This window comes from Schistocerca americana, chromosome 1 (assembly GCF_021461395.2).
Source record: "Schistocerca americana isolate TAMUIC-IGC-003095 chromosome 1, iqSchAmer2.1, whole genome shotgun sequence".
NCBI classification, from domain to species: Eukaryota; Metazoa; Arthropoda; class Insecta; order Orthoptera; family Acrididae; genus Schistocerca; species Schistocerca americana.
Window position 1 is genome coordinate 184,124,133 of NC_060119.1, and position 26,980 is coordinate 184,151,112.

The window sequence follows — 26,980 nt, forward strand, 5'->3', positions numbered from 1 at the left end:
TTGCAATACTCTTCGCTCAGTCAACTCTCGATTGCTAGTAGTCACAAACTGGATTATAGCAAAGCGCAGATATTGATCGAGAGGAATAAAATATGAGGTATCTGTAGCTGATGTTTACTTACTTCCAAGGTAATATTTGTAAAGCCACAACAGATAGAACTGCTGAAGTTGTTCTTTAATTGGCTTCGGAAACGAGTGGAGAATGTGATGATTGTGGAGTTTTTTTAAAATTAAATTATATTTTGATTAAATTATAATTCTCTTGTGAAGATTCAGGAATCTGTTGTGAGTTTTGCACCACTTGGCGGGAAGAGCAAAAACTTTTCAAACCCTAAGTACTGTATGTGATAGTTTATATGTCACCTGAAATCGTTTGCAGAAGGCGTAGCGTTCTCGAGATTAAGAACAGAGTTCGCATTGCCGCTTAATTTATTTGTGTCGTGATCATGTTCGATCACGATCGGATATGAGACATAGCAACTACGAACAGAGAAACCTAAGGAACCAGACAGAACTGGAAATTTTCTTTGCTATACTACACCACACATTAAAAGAAATTGGATTTAAATCACAAACAAGGTAAAAAACTTCTGCATTAACTACGGCGTTTGCAGTCAGTCCCTGGTAGCTGCATGAAAACTATAAAAACACCGTTATTTCTGTTGCAGTTAATAGGAGATGGACAGCATAGAAGTACTTTAAGTAATAAGGAGGCACTACAGCATTTGAGAGCACAAAAACCAATTTAATTACTTTGTCAGTATTGTTAACAATAGGCTCCGTACATTTCAGTTTTATATCTTGCAGACTGTTTCTTTAAATAAAGTCCTTTAACATTTTCGACATTTCATCTTAGCTGCACACATAAATTCTTACATAGCACCGCACAAATTTTCTAATAACCAATTAGTGATTGCGGACCACGCCACATACGCGTCCGCCGTCTTTAAAAAAATATATCAGGACTGTGCAATTCTTCAACTGTCAAAAAATAAGAAACACAAAATATCGCTATCGATACAACTTATGAAAAATTCGTAAGATATTCTTTGAAATATCAGGTGGTCGCTGCTCACCGACAAACTAAGAAATTTTTACACAAATTGTATGGCTTTTATGAGCCTGCATGGCTAGATTATCGAACGTAAGTTTATTTAAGCTATCGAAACAGATACTAATATTACAGGATTTGTCGCACTAGGGAAACAGTGATACAACTCAACACGGCACGCTTGAAATGTAGTCTGTTATGACGAGCAAATGTACCGCAACTTTGGTGTGCTTCGTACTTACGTATAGCAAATTCTTTGGCTTACGATCTTCAAAAAATCATTTCCTCCTGTAGTCCTCAGTTTAAACTAAACCCCAGTAAATGTAGTTTATAAATACGTAGAATGTAAAATGTTTGCTGCATAGGAAGTAACAAATAGGGTTTCTATTTCTCTTCCAAAGAAATGATGTTCATTTAATTTTTTCATTCGATACGAAGAGCAATATATATAAAATAGCGATTAAAATAACAATAACAATCATAGTAATCAGAGGTTAAACATGACCTATTGATATTGCAGTGCAGAGTACGTATTCTAGGTCATAAGTCGTTTCGGGGCACAGCAGAACTAATGTATTGCAAGATATACAACTTTTTACATAAAAAGGAAAGAAAGTAATTGTATCGAACGAGCAGGATCTATAAATACACTACTGGCCATTAAAATTGCTACACCAAGAAGAAATGCAGATGATAAACGGGTTTTCATTGGACAGATATATTACACTAGAACTGACATGTGATTACATTTTCACTCAATTCGGGTGCATAGAACCTGAGAAATCAGTACCCAGAACAACCACCTCTGGCCTTAATAACGGCCTTGATATGCCTGGGCATTGAGCCAAACAGAGCATGGCTGGCGTGTACAGGTACAGCTGCTCATGCAGCTTCAACACGATACCACAGTTCATCAAGAGTAGTGACTGGCGTGTTGTGCCGAGCCAGTTACTCGGCCACCATTGATCAGACGTTTAAATAGGTGAGATATCTGGAGAATGTGCTGGCCAGGGCAGCAGTCGAACATTTTCTGTATCCAGAAAGGCCCGTACAGGACATGCAACACGCGGTCGTGCATTACCCTGGTGAAATGCAGGGTTTCGCAGGGATCAAATGAAGAGTAGAGCCACGGGTCGTAACACATTTGAAATGTAACGTCCACTATACAAAGTGCCGTCAATGCGAACAAGAGGTGACCGAGACGTGTAACCAATGGCACCCCATACCATCACGCCGGGTGATGCGCCAGTATGGCGATGACGAATACACGCTTCCGATGTGCGTTCAGCGCGATGTCGCCAAACACGGATGCGTTCATCACGATGCTGTAAACAGAACCTGGGTTCATCCGAAAATATGACGTTTTGCCATTCGTGCACCCAGGTTCGTCGTTGAGTACACCATCGCAAGCGCTCCTGTCTGTGATGCAGCGTCAAGGGTAACCGCAGCTATGGTCTCCGAGCTGATAGTCCATGCTGCTGCAAACGTCGTCGAGCTGTTCGTGCAGATGGTTGTTGCCTTGCAAACCTCCCCATCTGTTGACTCAGTGATCGAGACGTGGCTGAACGATCCGTTACAGCCATGCAGATAAGATGCCTGTCGTCTCCACTGCTAGCGATAGGAGGCCGTTGGGATCCAGCGCGGCGTTCCGTATTACCCTCCTGAACCCACCGATTCCATATTCTGCTAACAGTCACTAGATCTCGACCAACGCAAGCAGCAATGTCGCGATACGATGAACCGCAATCGCGAAAGGCTACAATCCGGCCTTTATCAAAGTCGGAAACGTGATGGTACGCATTTCTCCTCCTTACACAAGGCATTACAATAAGTTTTCACCAGGCAACGCCGGCCAACTGCTGTTTGTGTGTGAGAAATCGGTTGGCATCTTTCCTCATGCCAGCACGTTGAATGTGTCGTCACCGGCGCCAACCTTGTCTGAATACTCTGAAATGCTAATCATTTACATATCACAGCATCTTCTTCCTGTCGGTTAAATTTCGCGTGTGTAGTACGTGATCTTCGTGGTGCAGCAATTTTAATGGCCAGTAGTGTATATTACCATTTTAATGATTTGTCCACTTACTCAGTTGGTTCTATTTGTAGAACAACATAATGCTCATTTGCTAAGGCTCCTTATCACGCTATCAGTATACATACATTGAGGTGACAAAACCCGTCTCTAATGACCTCGGTGACGACTGGACGTTAAACCCAATCTTCCTTCGTCTACTGAGGTGACGAGAAGTCATGGGATAGCGATATACACACATACAGCTGATGGTAGTATAGCGCACACAAGATATAAAAGGACAGTGCATTGGTGTAGTTATTATTTGTACTTATGTGATTCGTGTGAGACAGACTTTGAACCTGGAATGGTAGTTGGAGCTAGACGCTTGGACATTCCATTTCGGAACTCGCTAGGGACTTCAATATTCACAGCGTCGAGAGTGTGCTGAGAATACCACATTTCAGGCATTACCTCTCACCACGGACAACGCAGTGGCCGAAGGCCTTCACTTAACGAGCGAGAGCAACGGCATTTGTGTAGAGTCGTCAGTGCTGACAGCCAAGCAGCAATGCGTGAAATAACCGCAGAATTCAATGTGGGACGTACGACGAACGTATCCTTTAGGACAGTCCGAAGAAATTTGGATTTAATGGACTGTGGCAGCAGATGACCGACTAGAGTGCGTCTGCTAACAGCGCTACGTCGCCTCCAACGCCCCTTTGGGCTCGTGGCCATGTCGGTTGGACCCTAGACGACTGGGAAACCGTGGCCTGTTCAGATGAATCCCGGTTTCAGTTGGTAAGAGTTGATGGTAGGGTTCGAGTGTGCTGCAGACCCAACAAAGTCATGGACCTAGGGCGTCGAAAGGCACTGTGTAAGGTGACGTTGGCTCCATAATGGTGTGGCCTGTATCTACATGGAATGGGCTGGGTACTCTGATCCCCGATCATTGACTGGAAATCGTTAAGTACAGCTACTTGGAGACCATTTGCAACCATTCATGGACTTCCCAAACAAAGATGGAATTTTTATGGATGACAATATGTAATGTCACTGGGCCATAATTGTTCGCGACTGGTTTGAAGAACAGCGTGGACAATTCTAACTAATAATCTGGACACTGAGATCGCCCGACATGACTCCTTTCGAACATTTCCGGGACATAATTGAGAGGACAGTTCGTGCACATGTAGGGAAGCAGCCTACTCACGCTGTAGTAAATTCACATCAGTTTCCATTGTGTGCCAGCCAGTCTGCTGTAACTAGCTCTGACGTCATAAATGTTGCGCAATACCTTAAAAATCAAGCAAATGACCTAAAACTTTTCTAGCATGTCAGAAGTAATACTAAATTAATATGTGTTAAATATCAGTTCGATAACTTCAGCCATTTTCGAAATTTGGACGTTTTTCTGAAAAAATCATTGGCGCAACAGAAAAGAGCTAGAGACTTCAAAATTTATATTTAGATTCATCTTTCATAATGATTTAATAAAAACAGTACTTTGGATTTCACAAATTAAAATTTTAGTGGAAATTCATGATTTTCTGGTTTTCATCTTAAAACTGAAGGAAGCAAGGTAGATTAAGTAGGCTAATAAATAAGGCTAGGATGTTTAGATTTAAATAGGTTGGAGGTCCGCTATGACTATGAAGATGTGAAAAGTTTCTTTTGAATACCTATAAAATTATAGCGATAGCGGATCTCAAAAGCGCCAGTTCAGAGCTCATCTACTGCGTGCAGTGTAATTTAATTAATTCTCTCGCCCAAAATATTTAACTTAGCCACGTCAAAATTTTATTATCAATACTTACCTGCGTGCTGAATGCACGTTTAAATTAAGAGCTTCATCGGCCATCAGCAAAAGGAGCTATAATTTATTATGTAACTTGAAGTGGTGCGTTACTAGCCCAGCGGCTAGTCGGGAGAACCGATTTGATCAGGCGTTCCCTTAGCCGTCCGCACCGCGGCTTTATATAGAAGAACGCTGCGCGAGGAAGCAAGGCCCCAGTTCTCTCCAGACGCTGAATGACACGCCATCTGTGTCGGGAGTCGCGTCGCATCGGTATCACTGCTACAAACAGCCTCGGGTGCCGTATTAAGTTACTAGAGATACGCGGAACCATGAAAACATTTCAAGTGAAGTGTTAATTTTGGGATGATTTTCATTATCTAGCTTCAGTTTGCGTATTGTCGTATTTTCACGTGCCGTCGCGGGACAGACATTCTACCAAATATTTAGCGTGGCGTTTGATGAAATAATCTCATCAAATTATGGCGAGCATTCTTTTTAACATTTAATTCGGACATTTATAGTTGCATCAGCGCATTAGACTCTGAACTGCTCTGTTAGTTAGGTTGTAGGGATACTTGTGTTTTTTATCAGTGAATTTCAGAATATACTCAACTATTTTGGAAAACCGTTTTTGATTAGAAATCCCGGACAATCTCCTAATTCCTCGGAGCTATAAGCTGCAGCTATAATGGTATTCTCAGATGAAGTGGGCACTAGGATCTCTAAGTACTGGCTTCACGTTTTGTTAAATCACTTTCTGGGTGCTAAAAAGTAAATAGAGAGCCAGTGTTGAGAACGGCGAAAGACAGCATTAACAACATTCTAAAAGCCAGAAACTGATTCAACATGCAAGCATTTATACAGCAATTAGATTTTTTTACAAACTATCCGCCGCCCCACACACAGAATAACGCACCGGCAACACCTTCACAGTTATGGACGGTTATAGAGGCGATATGGCTCACTATTTCTGCAGGGGACTTCCAACGACTAGTGGAGTTCATGCCAGTCCGAGTTGCTGAACTACACCAGACAAAAGGAGAGCCGGCCGAGCGGTTCTAGGCGCTACAGCCTGGAACCGCGCGACCGCTACGATCGCAGGTTCGAATCCTGCCTCGGGCATGGTTGTGTGTGATGTCATTAGGTTAGTTAGGTTTAAGTAGTTCTAAGTTCTAGGGGACTGATGACCTCAGAAGTTAAGTCCCATAGTACTCAGAGCCATTTGAACCATTTTGAACAAAAGGAGGTCCAGTACTTCTTTGATCTCAGTGTGTGTGCTTTAACGTTTTGTTAAGGTTTAGCCCACACTAAAACACAGTTGGTACGCCACAAAGTGTGCGACTCTTAAAAGTGGTTGGTGACATTCCACTTTATTCGAGTATTTATGGCACTTCACCTTCCCCGTTTATTTCTAACCGAGTAGCTACGAAATTGTGAAATGACACACTTTTTATACTTCAACTTCTCCTAGGACGGACTTGCCAGTAGATGTCTATTTCCATTTACAATACTGCAGGCTTCCATTGTTCAGTGTAACTGCAGTCTGCGAGTGACCAATGTGTCTGTCATTTTGATAAAAATGAGCACATCTCACTCAAAAATCTGAATTTAGCTAATTCTCATTCATTCCTGTACTTAAATACTGTACTCGTATCATGCCTCAGGGAGAATTCTCTTCATCACAGAAATATGAACAACTTGCTAGAGTCTTTTTCTCAGATGTCAACGATATTTCTGTACATACCTTTGCAATTGGCACTCAGATTGCGTCTGGGTGACGGCTTCAGATTACGGCACCCTGACCATTCCTTTTTTGGTGCTAACATTTTACCACCTGAGCAATTCACAGACTGGTTCAAAGCTTTGAATCAGGTCGTTTAACGTACTTCAAAGGCTGATGTTGGAACGCTGTCCGGAAAGGCAAGGAATGGGTTATCGAGTTTTGATCTCGCTCGTACTTTTAATTAATAGCATGGTTCGGATCAGCGCAAACATCTCTGCATTAGAAAAGAATTCATCATTAGTTTCTCACATAAACGTCTGAACATGAAAGTAAAGTAAATCTATAGAAAAAACAACAACCATTTCTTTAATTTTATTTACAAAATCTCTTTCGTATTTGAGACTTATGTGAGAGCAAGAAAAAAATCCCACAGCCTTGTCATGAACGAATGAGTTTTAATTTTGCAAATGCACTCGCTATTCGACATAGTTCCCTTTTATTTATTTTTCATTTATTTTATTTATGTATTTATTTTATCTAGAAAGATAAGAGTTTTCAGGTCCCCCCCTAACTTTAATAGGCATCCTTGGAGATCAATTAACATTACAAAGGCAAGGAAAATCGATGATGATAATAAAAATAATAATCTTTCCAGTGATGAACGTCATAGTAATTGATATTGCGATCAGTAATTTTCTCATAATGTAAGGTTCCTGTCAAATCAAACTCATGATGTACTAAAAGAGAAACAATGACATAGGACCAAACGAAATTTGGAATCATCTGGGACGACGCTAATAGGCAATGAAGGAAAAATAACGGAAGAGATAGTAGGTATATGGGCGAGAAAAGCTAAAGAAAGCTGACAATTGCACATTGGTGCTGGTCCACTTTTAAACATATCGAATATACTGAGAACGCAGCTAGTATATTGTAAACAGGAAGAGCCTTAATCTCTTCTTAAATGCAACATGATTTCCGGGTTTTCTACCACAATCATCTGCTTGGGTAAAAAGGCTGAAATGGAGAAGGCGATGGAGAAAAATATGCTTTTTAAAAATTTCGTTGAAGGAGTTTGAATACCGATAGGGGAAAGTCGGGTAAGCTGACGCCATTAAGTTGTATTACGATTTTTCTGGTCTTTACTTTGACGTTAAATAGTTTTATTTATGTAAAACTTATTATTTCTTGTACCCCTTTTAATTCAAGTTCTTAAAATTTCCTAAAACTAAAGATTTTTTAGATGCTTTCAAAATGGTAAAGAACAGCAATCAGTTGTCGTTTCCGTTCCAGCTTTATTACAGCAGATCCACATTTCGGCTAGTAACTAGCCCATTATCAATGCAGTATTTCGGAGTTGTTATAGATGCCCTAGCACGCCTACACCTGTTGTTAAGACTCGTGTCACAGTTCATGCCCTCTTTTTAGCTTGTTGAATTTATGCTCTACATTCTTAATTCAGCATAAGCGTAGACAGTTCGAACGAAGTCTGATCTCGTCAGTCCAAATCGGTGACATATTGCTCCAATTCTCGTAATCAGTCATAATTGAATGTATTTCTAAATGTGCCCACATTTTGTGGCAGATCCTGAAACAAGATAAGCAGTGTGAATTATTTGGTCCACAATGAGATTTTCAAAAAATTAAATGACAAAGATTTAATTTTACTTTTAATCAAAAATAAATAGACAAAATAGTGATTTAAAACGAGATTTTCAAATGTGTTTAAATACGAATAAAAGCAGAGCTTACTACATTAGTATGTTTCTTTTGCATAGCGACGTAAAGTAACTTCAGGGAGGTTGAACTTTATGGCGAAGGAATTAATAGGCTTTCCACTTCTTACATTCCGCGTTACCTCTTTCATTGATTCCTTGCTCCATTTATGTCGATCTGTCTTCCTTATATACAATTTCCCCATATTTATTATGTAGCCCGTAATCAAAATGACTTGACTATATATTAAGAAAGGAATTAGAAGCATGGCAACAGCGAGAGGTGGGTATGAGACGAATTCACCATCTTAGCCTCTGTGTAATTCGCCAACGTAACCGCAGTCGATATTTTGGATACAGACTGAAACATGCACAAAGTCTTACAGAAAAATTTCATTAAACCGGTAAAAGCATAAGTAAATTTATAAGGCTTTAGAGCAATCATCATTAATATAAAAGTAATACTTACACGAAACTAATGAAACTGTAGGAAAAATTGTTCAAAACACAGCTATCACTTCCAAGCCTCTGTTCTCAATAAAACAAAATGACCAACAAATTCCAGTTGAACAGACATGCCTGAGGAGCGCGCTAAGGGAGCAGTACCATAGTGCATGGCTGCACTAACACCGTCTACAGCGTTATCGGAGAAATTCAGAATTCTTCTTGTTATACTTCTCTTTAATTTACCCCGATGTTCCCCTACGTCTTTTATGTCTTTGGTTTATTTAAAACTTATGATTCCATATAGCAATGTCAACAAAACACCCACAAATTTTGTGTGTGTTTCTTTCGTGTTTTAGTTTTTAGATGCCTCTTGATTGCCCTAAATACTGGGCTCAGCTTTTTACATTACTATTTATATGGTTTTCATAGTCATGAGATAAGCCACAACCATGGTAATAGAAACAGATTACTACATATAGCATGCCACTAATCACAATCATTCTAGTTTTGAAAAACTTTTGCGTAAAAAAAACCATTGTTTTAGTCTTAAGAGTTCATACAATCACATTTAGGTGCCTGGCAGAGAGTTCATCGAATCACTTTCACGTTGTTTCCCTACTATTCCACTTCCGAAAAGTGCGGGGAAAACGGACACTTACATCTCTCAGCTTGAGCTCTGATATCTCTTATTTTACTACGATGATCATTTCTGCCTATGTAGTTGGGTGTCAACAGAATATTTTCGCGTTAAGAGGAGAAAGTTAGTGACTGAAATTTCGTGAAAAGATCTCGCTGCAACGGGAACGCCTTTGTTTTAATGATTACCACAGCAACTCGCTTATCATATCCGAGACACTCTCTCCGCCATTTAGCGATAGTAAAAAACTTTTTCTATGTTCTACGTCAATCCTATGTGGTAAGGATTCCACATTGCACAGCAATACACTAGCAGAGAAGGGACAAGCTTATTGTAACCAGTCTCTTTAGTGGATTTGTTGCATCGTCTAAGTGTTCTGGTAATAAAACGCTGTCTACATCCACATCTACGTACATACTCCAGAAGCCACCTTATGCTGCGTAACGGAGGATACTAGGATACTTCGTACCACAACTAGTCACTTGCTTTCCTGTTCCACTCGCAAATAGAGCGAGAGAAAAACTACTGCCTATACGCTTCCGTACGAGCCCTAATTTATTTTGTCTTCGGGGCTCTTACATGAAGTGAACGATGGCAGCAGCAGAACCGTTCTGCAATCAGCTTCAAATAGCGGTTCTCTAAATTTTCTCATTAGCATTCCCCGAAAAGAACGTCGTCTTCCCCTTAGGAATTCTCTCTTGAGTTCAAGAAGCATCTCCGTAATACTGGCATGTTGATCGAACATACCGGTAACAAATCCAGCAGTCTGTCTCTGTATAGCTTCAGTGTCTTCTTCCTTTACTCCTACTTGGTGGGGATCCGAAAAATATCGTTTTCAACTTTACCCCCAGATATTTAATTAATGTGACTGTGTCAAGTGGTACACTACTAATGCTGTATTTGACTACTACGTGATTTTTTTTCCCTACTTATCTGTATTAATTTACATTTCTCTACATTTAGAGCGAGCTGCCCTTCGCACACAAACTAGAAATTTTGTATAATTCACCTTGTATCCTCCTACAGTCTCTCAACGATGACACTTTCAAAATGGTTCAAATGGCTCTGAGCACTATGGGACTTAATATCTGAGGTCATCAGTCCCCTAGAACTTAGAACTACTTAACTAATTAACCAGAGGACATCACACACATCCATGCCTGAGGCAGGATTCGAACCTGCGACTGTAGTAGTCGCGTGGTTCCAGACTGAAGCGCCTAGAACCGCTCGGTCACACCGGCCGGCGACGACACCTTCATGTATGCCACAGCATCATAAGCAAACAGCCGCAGTTTGCTGTTCACCATGTCTGTCAGATCATTTATATACCTAAAGACCAAGCCTTTTTCCTGTAGCTTCGCCCACGTATTTGTTCGACAACGTATTGAACACACGTCCTCCCTCTCAGAGTCCACCTCTTCCTCCCCATGTCTGTCCACCTCATCCTCCCACCTATATCGGTCTATCTCCTCCTCCCAACTCTGTCTTTCGTCTCCTTTTCCCCCTCCCTCCATCCCACCTCTCAAACTTTATCTTCCTCAACCTTCCGTCTTGCCACATCCCTCTCACCTCCTCTCTTTCCAATACCACCTCCCCCTCTTCCTTTTCCATCTGCCCACTACCCCTCTACACCTTCCACCATGCCTCATGCATCTTCCCCTACTCTCTTCTCTCTGTCCTTCCCCTTCTCGATATATCTCAACCTTTCTCCAGCCATGCTCATCAGTCTGTGTAGCCCCTGTAATGCAGAGGCTGAGACTGCTCCCACAACACGCCTGTCATGCAGGGCCAGCGTACATGTCGGAGACTGGAAAACTGTTTCTTGCACCTGACACGTTGGCTGCCCTGCAAAGCAGTTTGATTTGGTAGGCCTATACTGTTCCTACAAACATGACTGTCATGCACACAGCCTACTCACCAGGGGCTGGAAAAACACATTTTTGTCTACAGCCCTGCTGCTAATAGAGCTAGGAGGTAATAAATGCCACAGTGCTGAAACTTGCAAGGCCTGCTGTTTCTCTGCCAGATTTGGTTAAAATCAATCCAGGGGTTTGGGAGGAGATCCTAGGCATACATACGTACATACATATACACATACACTCTGTTTTATACATATGACAGATACATATAGAGAGAATAAGAGTCTTTGTTTCACCTTACCCACATCATTATAAGTGATTGTTCCAATTTAAGTTTTTCATAATTGCAATCCTTAGATATTTAGTTCAGATGACAGTTTTTAGATTTATGCAGTATCTTATATACTGAAATTTAATGGATGTCTTTTGGTACTCATATGGGTGACCTCACAGTTCTTCTTACTCAGAGACAATTGAAACTTATTGCTCCATTCAGATATTGTGTCTGAGTCACTCTGTAATTGGTTTTGATCTTCTGATGACTTTACTAAGTGGTAAATGAGAGCAACATCTGTAAATGATATAAGAGGGCTCCTCAGATCGTTTTCTAAGTCATTTCTGTAGATTAGGAACAACAAGCTTATAACACTTCCTTGGGGAATGCAAGACATCGTTTCTGTTTACTTGACGACCAATTACTATGATCTGTGATCCTTCTGACAGGAAGTCACGAGCTAATTCGCACAACTGAGGTGATCCACTGGAATGCGATTAGATTGGAAGATGCTTGTGAGGAACAATGTCAAAGGTCTTCTGGAATCTAGAAATATGGAAGCAATTAGAGATTCCGAGTCGATAGCACTCAATATTTGACATGAATAAAGTGCTAGTTGTGTAGCACGTGAGTGATATTTTCTAAATCTGTGATGACTATGTTTCAGTAGACCATTTTCTTTGAGGTAATTCAGACTACGAAATCTTTAAAATTCATTCACTCATGATGTTCTGTAGATCACATCAAGAAGGAGAACATCAGGCGATGCGAAATGAGTCTAGGTAGACATTAACATGAAACAATAAACTATCACTGTTTATTATGCTATCAAAACTTTTGGAAAAACTTGTTGTCACCTCTGTTTTACTATAAAGTCGTTATTTAACTGCCGTCAGTATTTTAATATTTACTTGATGATAATCTCATTTTTCAAGGAAACCATTTTTACATCTACAAATACTGAGTTCTGTTTATAGTACTCTAGCTGCGTACCCAGCACTGTCAGGTATGTATTTATTTCACTCTTCTACTTGTTTATGTCCTCCATTCCCTTCTTTCTTCCTGTCTCTTCTACCTCTCTCTCTGTCCGTCTTCTCCGTTCCCTCCCTCTGTCCATCTTCTTACCCCTCTCTCTTTCCGTCTCTTTCCCTTTCTCCCTCCCCCCCCCCCCACCCATCTCTGTCTATCTCCACCCATCTGTGTCAGTCTCCTCCTACTCTCCTCTTTCTCTGTCCATCTCCTCGACACCTTTTCTCTCCACGTTATCAACCCCACGCCAATAGGAGATTGCTGGTTCTTACCCTCTCAGTATTCCTTCCCAGATAATAAGTATTATTTGGCTGAAATTGATCCAGGGTTGTAGGAGGCGTTTTTTTTTTACTCACAGCTTTGTCGGCGTAAGAATTTGTCAAATGCATTTAACATATTTCACTTATAGTTGTACATATATTTCTCCTGCATCTACAGCGAATTTCACCCTGCAGTTTCGTTTTCATGCAGTTGTTTATGTCGTCATATCTCCTGAGGTATGTGTCGTACAATGATATAATTTTGCAGATACATCCAGTGGTATATGTGGGTACTGCCTACGAAATGTGTTGCGAAACAGTTGATAAAAGTGATAAGTTAAAACGTTGTGTTTGATGCGACTGTATTTCACGCATCACAGTGTTTATGACATCTCCTATGACAATTTTTCTGGTACATCCAACGGTGTAAGCCAATACTGTCTGCAAAATGTGTCACCAATACGGCTAGTAGTAAAGAAGTGATAAATTAAAACGTTAATCCTGTATGGCAATTTCGCTGCATGAAAAGCGAAAATGTAGTAAGCGATAAATTTTTTTCCATCCATCATTTTGTGGGGACTGTCAACGAGTAAAAGTTTTGCAAAGGTTTGAAATTTTGTGTAAAGTTTGTTGCAAGTCACAACGTGCTTTTATCCCCAAATTTTGGACGAATAAAGCCTGTTTTCCTGGGTCGTGAGGTACATTTCTTTCGCCACCCCCACTCCTTTTACTCCGAAAGCGATTATTTCCAGACAGACGGTATGTGGTATGTGAAATAAAGTTTGGTTGAAATCGATTGGGCGCTTTAGGAGGGGTTGTGGAACATACATACATTCATTTTTGTAATGTATATGAATTATTGCTTGTCATTCGGCTTTATAATTAGCATTGCTAGTTGCCTTGTAGCTAACAGAACTTTACAATCTATGAACCTGGATATTCAGATAATTTGTAGCAATAGTGGCTAGTGAGGTATGTTACTAATTTCATTTCGAGCTGGTAAGGACTCTCACTTTATTCTTTTATCTTAGACAGGAGCTTGCAGCATATCTTACCCCAGGAAGTTGGTATTTTCATATTTTATTTGGTATATACTGACACTTAAGTAATGTTATTGCGCAGCCCAGAAAAAAAGTTAAGTGTTTCTACTCGAGCATATGAGATTCCTCATTGTTGTAGAACCAAAATACAGACACTAGCAGAAAAGTGTTTGTACTATTTCACGCGTAATCGCTGAAGAATTCCGCGACTGCTTGGAATTACAACGTTGAGAGAATTAAAGCAACGAGTGTAAATTTTACCAAATGAATATTTCATTTATGCATAACTCTTTTCGGAAATAGGCTCCTCTACAGACGGTACCACATGTAATTCGCGCAGGAAATGTCTAAGGATTGGCTTGAGTCAGAATTGTCCGCCCCGTTAGCTGAGTGGTCAGCGCGGTTGTCTGTCACACCAAGGGGCCCGGGTTCGATTCCCAGCTGGGTCGGAGATTTTCTCCACTCAGAGACTGAGTGTTGTGTTGGCCTCATTATCATTTCTTAATATCGGTGGAAGCAACGAGAACCCACCCCTGAAATCACTTCCCTAGACGCTCATGCGGTGGACGTCTCTGACGAGGCTTCCCCATGACAAGACCTGCCGTAAGGCGGAACACAAAGTTTTAAGGTGAGTCAGAACTACAAATTATGTACCTCCTGATAGTCATCAGGCGTATTTTCTATCGTGTCTCGGCAGATATCTGAAATTTCGTTCCTACAGTGTTCCTATGCCCGAGGCATAAACAAATATTGCTTATCATGCGACTCTCAGCGACGACGGAAAGTGCTGATTTGATTACCGTTGCAAACGAAATGATTCTTAAAGTGGATTTTACGTGCTCATTCGATGGAGCGGTCCAAAATTAGTCTAGTGAGATGTTAGTTTTATCGATATACAACAGGGACGGTAAAACGAGAAGAGTAGCCAATGGCCCAGCAGCGACCGAGTAGCGCTGTTGCATGGCGGTAGCAGTCGGCGCGGACCAGGGCGGCAGGAGAGTCGCTGCTGAAGTGCTAGTTACTGTTTGTGTTTTACTTTCCGTGTTAATGCACGTCGATAAAACGCAATGGCATTAGACTAATCTGAGACCACTCTATGGAAAATGGTCGCTGACAATTCCTCTTTAAATATCATTTTGTTTGTTTCGGGAAACAAACCAATGCTGTGAGGACGGGGCGTGAGTCGTGCTTGGGTAGCTCAGTTGGTAGATCACTTGCCCGCGAAAGGCAAAGGTCCCGAGTTCGAGTCTCGGTCCGGCACACAGTTTTAATCAGTCAGGGAGTTTCAAACCAATGCTTTACATTGACGATGGGCGCCGCATGAAGGATATGACGAGCGATTTTGTTTGGTCTGAGTTCAGCTACACATGGCAGAAGTGAAATTGCAAATATCTGCTGAAAAAACAGAGGAAATTCTCCTAGCGACTCTTAGAGGCGACACCCCGTAAAGTTACCGACGAAGAACTGACTGATTCTTATAAATTGTGACTGACTGCGATTTCTTCGTCATCACTGTAATATACACATTGTTGCTGTTCTTCAAACTCGCTGCAATGTATCACTATTTTTGTTTATGAATAGATTTGCGCTCTACCAAAACTAAGGTTCGCTTGGTTCGGTGCACTGCATAAATGCCGTAGTAAATTATGTTACTTGTAGTATTGGTAGTATTGGTCGGGAAAGAAGCATAAATGAATGTGAGAGAGAGGAACTGTTTTTAGACTGTTTGTTTGTTTTGCACATAATTATAACTTTACATCGTTCAGTATTAGTCCATTATGTATTTTTTATCATTACAAAATAGAAATTGCATTGCATAAGGAAAAAATATTTGCTCGTGTAACTTCTGCGCTTTTATATAATCAAAACAATTACCTTTGATGAGAGTACAATTTACATGCACAGACACAAAAATACCTATATAAAATGCTTACTTGGCCAGCAATTCCTTTTTTTTTCCATTTAAAACCCAAGCAGCGACCGGTTTCACACCATCTTCACAGATTACAACCAAAACAGTTTAAGCTGCAACATCGCATCTGTCATTACTTTAAATTCGCCACGTCTCTGTAATGACAGATGTGATGTTGTGGCTTCAACTGTTTTAACCGTAATCCGTGAAGATGGTCGGTGACTGAAACCGGCCGATATTTGGGTTTTAAATAAAAAAAGCAACTGATGCTTTAACATGCGTTTTATACATTACTTGACGGCTGTTAGTAATCAAATGGCTCTGAGCACTATGGGACTTAGCTTCTAAGGTCATCAGTCCCCTAGAACTTAGAACTACTTAAACCTAACTAACCTAAGGACACCACACACATCCATGCCCGAGGCAGGATTCGGGCCTGCAACCGTAGCGGTTGCGCGACTCCAGACTGTAGCGCCTAGAACCGGTCGGCCACACCGGCCGGCTGTTAATAATCACATTCCAAAATGTTTATTACAAAAATATCTTTATGATTATTGTTATTCTGCTCTCTATATATCGTTCTTTATCATGATCAAAGGCAAGAGATTCCATTTGCAACTGATAGCTTGGAAAGTTGTTTAGAAATAACAGAAAAATGTTTTACATAGTCTCAGTGAAGTATTGAAGCGTTGTTTGTATATTTTTCTTTTGCGTTTACCTTTTCTTTTGAGGAAATTGCGATTTCTAGTGCTATAAGATAAATCTGTATTTTTTATTACTACTACAACATCCATATGTTTCACATTACGAATCAATGATTTTCGAATAAAATCCTAATTAAACTACGACAGTTCCAATTGTACTACAAATACCGCTTATTTTTAAGTAACAGGCAAGAGGATAACTACGTAGAACAAAAATGTTCTGCAGGTTACGCGACCATTTAATCCACACTCACCCTCCAAATGATTCACCGCTTCCACTTTTTACGGAAATCTAGTAAGACACTGATCGCACACGCAAAGCGATCGAAATGAGATAAGGCCCGATAGGTATGCAGCACACCTGACGTACACGTAACGCCTTTACGATCTTAATTAACCAAAGCTGCGAGGAGAACTGCCGCAGTCAACGCTTACTTACGATAGTCTACGGTAGTTTTACAACCATACTTAAGAATAATCCGTAATCGTCCTCATCTGCGAAAGTCTGTGCCTCTCGTTCTTGTACCAGAGACGCAACGTTACTGTTTATTTGTTTGGAAGATTGCAAAGAATCGCGGTCAACGTCCTGAGGCGGGACATATGATACTCGCATTATCGATTTAATACTAGTTGCCACGGGGACAGAGCGCTGGGTCTGGACGCGGGAGGCACCGAAATGCCCATCAGCTGCGCGGCATTTCGCGCCATGCAGGCTCTTCCAGCACGTACGTCACAGTTTGTTTACTAATCCGAAGAACAAGAGGAAAAAAGAGAAGTTAACTCGGGAAAATAGCACAGTGTAGTCGTATCATGTAAATATTGTACGTGCTCCCTGCACTGCAGTTCCGATGGTGCTTATAAGCAAAACAGGTTTACTTGAGGGTGTCAAGAACCCCGTCAGAAGACATGTGCGGGTAAGCAGTTCGTTTTTCTTACTATGATAGAGTTTTTGTGTCCGATAAAGTAGTTAGGGTATTCATGGTGCATATAAGCATAATCAGAACTGTCAAAGCATTTCAAATACTACTGAATACATAAACTTTGGCCTTTTACATCCTTCCTGAATCATCAGTTTAAAAAAATCTGAAAATATGATTTTTTTCTTTATTTGTCTTATTTGTTTTCTATGGTCGTTAGCCCAAGACAACATGATTAAATTAAATTCGTTCCACAGCACGTGTTCTAATCAACAGGTACTGCACTTCTTCAGACGTAGGAAGCCCAATACGTTTCAGTACTTGCCATACCTACGTATCCACGAAAAAGAGTGTAAATAAGAAGCTGACTCGTTCCTGCTCTGAACATAATAATAATTTATTTTTCATTTTTTTTTTCTTAAATCAGAAAAAGCTTAGTGTTTTTCCTAAAAATCTATGTTGATAATTAGAAACACGCGCACTATTATGTATAATAACAATTATTGTTGTTATATCATTTACGGTGATTGCCTGTTAAAGCGTTTGAGCTTGGATTTCTTTATAATAATTTCTTTGTGTTTTTTATCTCTTCCCAAATTATCTTCATATGTTCGCTGTGTTGTTTCAGTCCATTCACATTCTGTCTTCTTTTCCCTAGGTGTTTCAAATTCTTGTTGGTTGTTACATCCCATCTTCTTTCTTTCTCTGGTGGTTGCAAATTCCTGATTTTTGATGGTACTCCTGAACTCTTCACGATATTTCATTTCATCTGTTGTCACACATAGTTGTCTGAGGTCATCTCAGCTTTCTTTATCAGCTTTTGTGTTCTAGTATTTGAATCCTGTGAATATCCCGTCAAATCCGAGCTTTCTTTGCCTGAACGTGACCGTTTTACCGTCTGTATTTTTGGATTTTGATGTTAGTCTACGCAGCCAAATAGCTCCTCTATTTATTGGTCCGAAAATTTTTCTAAGGATTTTCTGATTTTGTTTCTCCATTTCTTTCATTTTTGTTTAACCTTCAAATCGTATTGTGTCTACTGTGTATGGTACTTCTAAAAAATATCAGTGTTACGCTGCCTTACTTTTACGTTGAAGGATGTGGACCTCTTGGTGTACGTGATTCCCCGTGAGCATTTATGCTTTTTTGAGATTTCTATTTCCTGCTTGACTGACCCCTAAAAATAAAATTAATACCTGTTGACTGAATTGTTTCTCATAAGTATTTGGAGTCAGGGCTGTGTGCGATTTTCCCGTATGTGGTTTCAATGGGGTATTGTTCGTCAGTCTCTCAATGTACTGAGCATTTTTGTGTGAAAGTTGTAATCCAGAGTTTCGACTGATTTAGTGTTGCTATTCTGCGGAACCATTGGCTAGTGCAATTCGGATTTCATTAATTTCTTTTTTCAAGAATAATGTCAAAGAATAATGGTGAGAGGCCGTCACCCTAGCACAATCTGGTTGTGATCTCAGAAGGATCGGACATTTCACTCCTGTACTGCTCATTGGAGTTTGTGTCAGAGTGCTTCCCAAATGACTGCTCTTGTGTGGCTGTCTAAGCCAGATTTCTCTAGTGTGCTGCAGAGCCCCTGTGTGTCTGTGGAGACATACATATGCCTTGTTGAAGCTACAAAGGTGACCACTGTATTTTTGATGTTTCTCGTGCCAAGAATCGTTTTGAAGACTCCACATCTGTTCTGTGGAGGAGCGGGCCTCACGAAAACCTGACTGATACTTGCCTGTTTGTGGAACCGCTTGATTTTGGAATCTGTGTGAGAGAGGTTTCGAAAGAAATTTGTAGATGACGCCAGGTGATATATTATTTTGTAATTTTCGGGTCTTTCTGTCCCCCCCTCCTTGTGAAGTGCGTGGATAAGTGCCCGAACTCTTACGGGAATCGGCAAAAGGCCGTGAGTAATAAGTATAATGGGCAGGGGCGCTATGAATATAGTGCGGGACAAGAAGTTGGGAATGTGGGTCTTACGGGAGGCGTGCCAGAGATAAGTCCCTGCAATCGCACAATCCTCTGTGTCCTCGGTGGCTCAGATGGATCAGCCCGCACGATAGTTCAGCGTATGCGGTCAGAGAGCTGGTTGGCCTCTGTGATAAAAAAACTGAATGGAAGGATCAACAAAGGAACTTGAACGGATGTCATGTGACGTCCGCAACGACCAAACACTACGATCAGCAACGAACAAAATGCGAAAAAAAAGATGGATAGAGCATCTGCCATGTAAGCAGGAGATCCCGGGTTCGAGTCCCGGTCGGGGCAAACATCTTCAACTGTCCCCGTTGACATATCAACGCCTGTATGCACCTAGGGGGTATTCATTTCATTGTAAGTATACATTTCTATGCAAAGAGAATGCAATCTGTTTCCCAGGTTTCTGCCATGGTCGTGTAGATTTCCTTGAGTAAATTTTCGTTATTTAGCTTCTAGAGCTCTGAAAGATTTCTTCTTCTGGATTCCTGTTTTTGTGATTTAATTTTTTCCATGGGAGATTCGCAGATGAGGAGTTTGTCGAAATACTCTGCAAGGATTTGGCATTTATTTTTCAGTTTGATTTCTAGCGAGCCATTTTACCTTTTGAAGCATAGACTGGTAGCGGATGTTCTGTGAGATTTTCTTTAAACTTATTGTAAAAATTCACATTAGTATTCTTAGTGAAGTTTTGTCTATTTGTTTTAATAGATTTTTATGTTTTCCACTTCTTATCGATCTAGATGAAAGGTGTAATTAGATAAACACAATGAGGGACTGTTATGTAATGGCTCCAAACTGGTTCCCAAAATGTAACAAAATAAATAAAAAATGATAAATACTTGGAAACATTTACCTTTTTATTATTATTATTATTATTATTATTATTATTTGCAGATCAACAATACCAATAAAAGCACAGAGACGATTTGACTGGGCATAGACAGTTCAGACACTGGGCAAATGGCAAAGGAGATTAACCACTTCGTCTTACCATTTCACGGCGTTCGCATTATGTGTAGATGATTGCGACTGTAGCCTACAGATCACTCTTGCATTTCATCCTAGAATATTGCCCAATAGGACTAATATGGGATATTGAACGTAAAAAACACAGGCGCGCGAATAGTGACAGGTTTGTTCGACCGATGATATAGCTTCACAGTGAATCTGGAAAAGCTGAACTTCTCGGCCCTTGAATATAGACGTAGTGTATCCTGTAAAATCTGATTTACAAAGTTTTTAGAATCAGATTTGAGAGCTCTAGGAATGTATTGAAACCCGCTTAGATTAGTTACAGCGCTCACAATTGTATTTATTATTTACTCTTTCGGCACTTACAAAGGCAATCATCGCATTAAACGTTTAACGCAATGTATTAATTACAGTATTCTTGTAGGTGTGTTCTGAATTACAATATTCTTTACATGTTGTTAAAATTCTGTACTATATTACAAAAATTCTTTAGCCACTCTGTGGCTTAGTTAAAGGGCCTGTATATGTCCTTCAGTTTACCCTCATAACTACGGACTTCACACACAAGTAAATGGTCCATTGATTGGAATGAACCACACTCAACATTCAAGACAGGACGATAAGCCGCATTAATTCATTGGTTGCTTACATTCACTAATACTCGTCCTGACGCGGTTCGAAGTTGTCCACAATTTCTTTGGCAGGTTGAATCTTTCAATCTTCTTGTTGGACCCTTGTTTTGGTTGTTACGTCCACTTACAGCTCACAGTTCTTTCCAAGCTGTCCTTGAGTCAACGCCTTGCACTTCTGCCGCCATTTACCATAAGACAAGTCTGTTTTTATGTCTTGGTGTAATGAGAGTTGTGGGTTGTCTAGGGTTTTTTTGAATTCTATTGTGGTTAACGGTAATGAGCTAATTTCATAGGGCTCTATGTTTACAACGACGGCGAGTCAGGCACATGGGGTGGCCCCGAGTGTTACAAAGATACTCTGCATTGTCTCCTTCAATCAGATGTCCACTTTAGCTACATGTGCACGTCTCATCTAGACTGGTGAACAATATTCAGCCATACTATACGTAAATACTAGAGTTGAAGTTCTCAATGAGCTCGCTCCACCTCATCACTTCATTCCAGTCAGTTTCGGCGGAACAGCATCTCCGGATCATAGTTTCTGTTTTTATCTATAAGTCGAAGAAGCACAACGGAAATAAAAGAAAGGTTCTAGAGTGGGATTGTAATTCAGTATGAAAGGATGTCAGTGTTAAGATTCGCTGATGACATCGCTATCTTCGATGAACTACAGGGCCTGTTGAATGGAATGAACATTCTAATGACTACAGAATATGGATTGAGAGTAAATCGAAGAAGGACGAAATAATGACAAGTGGATGAAGTTAAGGAGTTCTGCTACCTAGGCAGCAGAAACGGGCGAAGCAAGGAGGATATCAAAAGCAGACTAGCACTGGCAAAAAGGGCATTGCTGGCCGAGAGACGTCTACTGATATCAAACATAGGTCTTATTTGAGGAAGTCATTTCTGAGAATTTCGGAGCATAACATTGAATGGCAATGAGACATGCGCTGTGCGAAAACCGGAACAGAAGAGAGTAAAAGCATTTGAGATGTCTTGCTACAGAAGAATGTTGAAAATTAGGTGGACTGATAAGGTAAGAATGAGGAGGTTTTGCACGGAATCGGAGAGGAAAGGAATATGTGGAAAACACTATTAAGGAGAAGGGCGGGATATTAGGACACGTATGAAGACATCAGGGAATGGCTTCCATTGTACTAGAGGAAGCTGTAGAGAGTAAAAACTGTAGAGGGAGACAGAGAATGGGATGCATCCAGCAGATAACTGAGAACGTAGCTTGCATGTGCTGCTCTGAGAGTAAAGGGTTGGCACAGGAGAGGAATTCGTGGCGAACCGCATCAAGCCAGTCAAAAGACTGATATCTCAAGAAAAGTCTTATGCGTGTGATCTTCACGTTAGAAACACAGCGCACAGGGAAGTGTAAGCAATCATTCTTCTGGTGCTCCATACATGAGCTGAAGCCGTAATATCTAGTACAATGGCAAGTACCCTCTGTTATTCACTTCCTAGTGGTTTTCAGGGCATGGATGTAGATGTAGAGAGTAACTGCCCCTGCCCAAAAGAAAAATTTCGCCTCCTGCTCCGCCACACATACTGACGTATCAGATCAGTATCAGTTTGAAGAAAGTCAGGACGTGTCACGGATACTGAAGAGCAGTAGGTGTGTCCGGAGCCATTTCTCGTGAAATCTCAAAACAATTTTGCTCTTCGCCACTGTTGTCTTGCAACCGAAAATGCCAGACGGCTATGGATTCTAAAAGCTACTAGCAGTCTTGTACTTTCAATTCCTGACTTTTTTCCATGTTACCAGCAGATATCAAAAACTATTATCAATATGAATATAGAAGGTATTCGCATGAATGTGAAAGTTACCCCACTGACAGAAAAATTATAATTATGTACGTGTCTAATACGGACTACACGGTCCAATTACATTAATGTGAGTATCATCTGTTCGACGTCAACGTACAATAACCACTCAGAGACGGCAGGAAGCAGCACTAGCTGCGGAGGGTATATAAAGCATGTCAAGGCGACGCGGGGAACCGTGCACTCGTTGTAATGCGGAAATGCAGCAATTTCTCTGACGTCCGAAAGTGTACGATCATTGGCTTTCGGGCCAAGGTTGGAAGCGTTTCCGAAGCTGCTAAGTTTATAATCCGTTCGCGTGCCGACGTTGGTAAAGTATACCGTGCTGTAGAGGTATACCACATCTGACACCAGTTTTAAATGTATACATGGTTTGGGGAAAGGGGGGAGGCTGTCGTTACATATGACTCGTGACGACAGGGTGCAGGAAGTCGAGCGGTCAGGATTAAGCAATGGGAAACCAGGCTGTTAAATGACAAAACAGGAAATTAGGTACAATAACGAGAATATATTTCTCGGTACGGTATACAGGGGCGCGCCTAGGGTCGGAAGTTAGCAGGTTTAGGCCAATCTAGAAGGTAGAACAACTAATTGAAATGGGCAACGTAAGGGGAAGCGGTTCATCTTAACTGACGATGGTGGCCGGTCGTGAAAAGCAGAGCCAGAGGCTATGCATTCCAAGAAGACGTCTGTTCTGCTCGAAGTCTGGGTTACAAGAGAGAGAAGCAACTGTGTTCTGCACCGCAGTGCCGGCCGCAGTGGCCGAGCGGTTCTAGGCGCTTCAGTCCGAAACCGCTCGACCGCTACGGTCGCAGGTTCGACTCCTGCCTCGGGCATGGATGTGTGTGATGTCCTTAGGTTAGTTAGGTTTAAGTAGTTCTAAGTTCTAGGGGACGATGACCTCAGATGTTAAGTCCCATAGTGCTCAGAGCCATTATGCACCGCAGAACACTCCAGCGGCCACACACGTGATCGGTATCCCGCGCACGCTATTGGCTAAAACCAATGGCGTGAATTCGCTAGCAGTTTCAGCAGAGGGCCCGGGCCGTCTCCTGTCAGCAGCTTTAACTGGACAGAACTGCCTCGGTTTTGAAAGACAAGCGACTTGTGTCACGTAGACACGGCGTGAATGACTCTGGGAGAAAACTTGTAAAGTATTCCACTGGGCCTTTGGAATAAATTTCTTAAACCAGTTCCCTAAAATACTCCTTGACTGGGTGCCATCCTGTACAGTGCGTGGCATAATGGCGCTACGCAAAACCGGCGCCCAGATAACAGTGGTGCACCTCGGATTATAGACGACAGGGGTGAACGATATCCGCGGAGATGTGTGCAGGCGCATAGACACGCAGCTGTTTGGCAACTGACCACCCAAATGAATCAAGGGGCTACCCACAGTGTCTCTTCAACGATCGTCCAGCGAACGGTGCTTCGTGTGGGCCTCCGCAGCAGGTTCATGCACACGTGCTGACGCTGTTCGTCGGCGACGAAGGCTGGAATCGGCATGCCAGTAACGCAACTGGACGTCCACTAGATGGCGGCAGGCGGCTTTTCTAGATGAATCGCGTTTCATAGTCCAACGGAAGATGACCGTTGGCGTGTACTGCATGAAACGTCTGAATGCAAACACCCTGCAACCTGGAGGGAACATTACGATCTGGGGAATGATTTTCGTGGAATTCCGTGGGAGATCTCGTGATTCTGGAAGCCACAACAGGTCAACACAAACATGCCTCTGTTCTTAGTGCGCATATCCACCCCTGCACGCAGTTTGCTTTTCCTCGGCACAATGGCATCTCCCAGCAAGATAATGTAACGCGTCACTAAGCTCGCACTGTATGTGTGGTTCGAAGATCACCAGGATTAGTTTACCGTACTCCTCAGACCACCTGCCAATGGCCTTGTCGCAGTGGCAACATCGGTTCCCGTCAGATCACCGAAGTTAAGCCCTGTCGGGCTGGGCTAGCACTTGGATGGATGACCATTCCGTCCTTCGAGCGCTGTTTGCAAGCCGGATGCACTGAGCCCTTGTGAAGAAAACTGAGGAGCTACTTGACTGAGAAGTAGCTGCTCCGGTCTCGTAAACTGACATACGGCCGGGAGAGCGGTGTGATGACCACACGCTCCTCCAATCCGCATCCACTGACGCCTGTGGGCTGAGGATGACACGGCGGCCGGTCGGTACCGTTGGGTCCGCGATGGCCTGTTCGGACGGTGTTCCAGGCCACCTAACTCCCCAGATTTAAATCCAGGTGAGAATTGGTGGGAGCACCTCGACAGGCCTGTTCAAGCCAGGGATCATCAACAGAGGAACCTAGCGCAGCTGGCCATGGCAATGGAGTGGCTCCACATTCCTGTTGGTGCCTTCCAGCTCCTGACTGACTCTCTGACCGTCTCCAGAGGTTCGCGCTGCAAAAGGTCGTTATGAAGGCTTCTGACTGTTGGTGACATTAATGCGACTTGGCAGTGTATATTCCATGTAAAGTAAAGTGGTGGCACTTGTATCTTTAGTGATTAACAAACATAGTTTTTACTGATTTATTACGTAAGAAATCGTGCTTCTTTTACTGTATCGCCCCCCCCCCCACCCCCAATTCCACGAAACTAATGTTATCGCCCCTTTCCCTATTCCAAGCTCAGATCTAGGTAACCTGTTGGCTCGAGAATGAGAAAAGGGACGAGAGGGGTAGAGTAGAAGAGGGTCGAGAGGATGACAGGGGAGGGAACTCCTACGTATAGAGAAGACGGAAAAGAGTTGATGGGCGGAATCAGATTGACAGGGAATATTTGCGAATGATAATCGGTTGAATTTACTCTGTGCCATTATTCAAAAGGTGTGTGGGTGTACGTTTGATGGCGTTGTGTTAGTATTAAAGTAGCAACGTACTAGGATTATAAAACTGGGAAAAATGAAAGGACTGCTGGTATCAGATATGTTCAGTATGGTGGAGGAGAGAGCGGTATTTGACAAGCTGTAAATGTACTCGTTTTATGGTGGAAGAGGATATGTGGAAAGCAGGGCGAATTGTACTACGTTCAAAGATTTGGAAAGAGTGATAGAATGTCGTGCGAGTGCAAATAACTCCAACATTTAAGTAGGATATCACAGCAGGAAAAGAGGTTTACGTGAGTTTCAGTCCATCGTTCAGTACCCACAAAATAGGTGTACTGTCAGAAGAATCTGCGGAGGAGACATGTAACTCAATTATTCCAATAAGGTTGGCATAAGAATGTTGTGCTGCCCACCTCTGTAGGATTGGAATGATTGACTCTCTCATATACAACTGACATCCACAAGATGATGAGGATTTGAGCCATTTCATGTTGGGATGTACTCAGAATGCTGCACACCCAAATGGACTGTCGGGAAACCTTTCAAACGTGCGGATACCTTGTCAACAACCATTAAAATCCGGAGGAGCTTGAATAATCTCAAAATTAACGGTGAAAAGACAAGAAGTGTACATAAATCTCTGACATATCAAACACTGTCGTTTGTAAATTTATACAAGCAGAAAACAACTACATATTTAAGGTTTAACATATTAACTAACTGAAAAGGCACATGTAAATGCCCGTATTCTTTCCAGAAAAAAAGCCACTAAAGTTAAATTTTAAACACGAAAGTTATTGAACACATGCAAGAGTATTAGTTAAAGGTTTCTGCAGCTGAAGCTGTCATCACAGTATTTATCAAAGATATGACCTAGACAGCTCTCCCTGCCGAATATTAAACTATACAATTCACCTGAAAAAATTACGTTTTTGCTTCGTCACAGAACTCATTTACGATTTGCGACGCAATTTTTCTGTCCTGTTAGCATTATCTTAAATAATGTCATCTTTTGAAATATTGTCTTACTGCTGCTGACACTCTGTCATGTCACGTTCAGTTGCTGTACAATTAGAACAATACTTCCACCATTTGGCCCAGCTGAGGTGGGAGGTACTGAATGCTACAATCACTTAGTCTCCTCTCTGTACCATTCTCGTAAGCAACTCTGTCCCTACGACTATTCATTCAATTTTTATTGGCCTTGTGGTCGCTACATTGGAGGTAAAAAGGTAGGAAACGTTTTGTGAATGTTTTAAAATTTTGGTTTGCGCCATTTTTAGATTCACTCTAGTTTTTGTATGACAGAATGTAAGAATCATCGGAAAATCCTTTGATTGTAATCAGAAACGT

At 41.6% G+C, this 26,980-nt stretch overlaps 1 protein-coding gene across 1 annotated transcript in view; it reads left to right on the plus strand.

Moving 5' to 3' along the window:
* The first annotated feature begins 17,308 nt into the window (after positions 1-17,308).
* Positions 17,309-26,980, plus strand: part of LOC124614995 (lysine-specific demethylase 6B) — a 142,574-nt gene continuing 132,902 nt past the window's right edge. The window contains exon 1 of the mRNA XM_047142994.1: positions 17,309-17,374. Within this exon, the coding sequence (XP_046998950.1) occupies positions 17,309-17,374 (66 nt within the window). The remainder of the gene's footprint in view (positions 17,375-26,980) is intronic.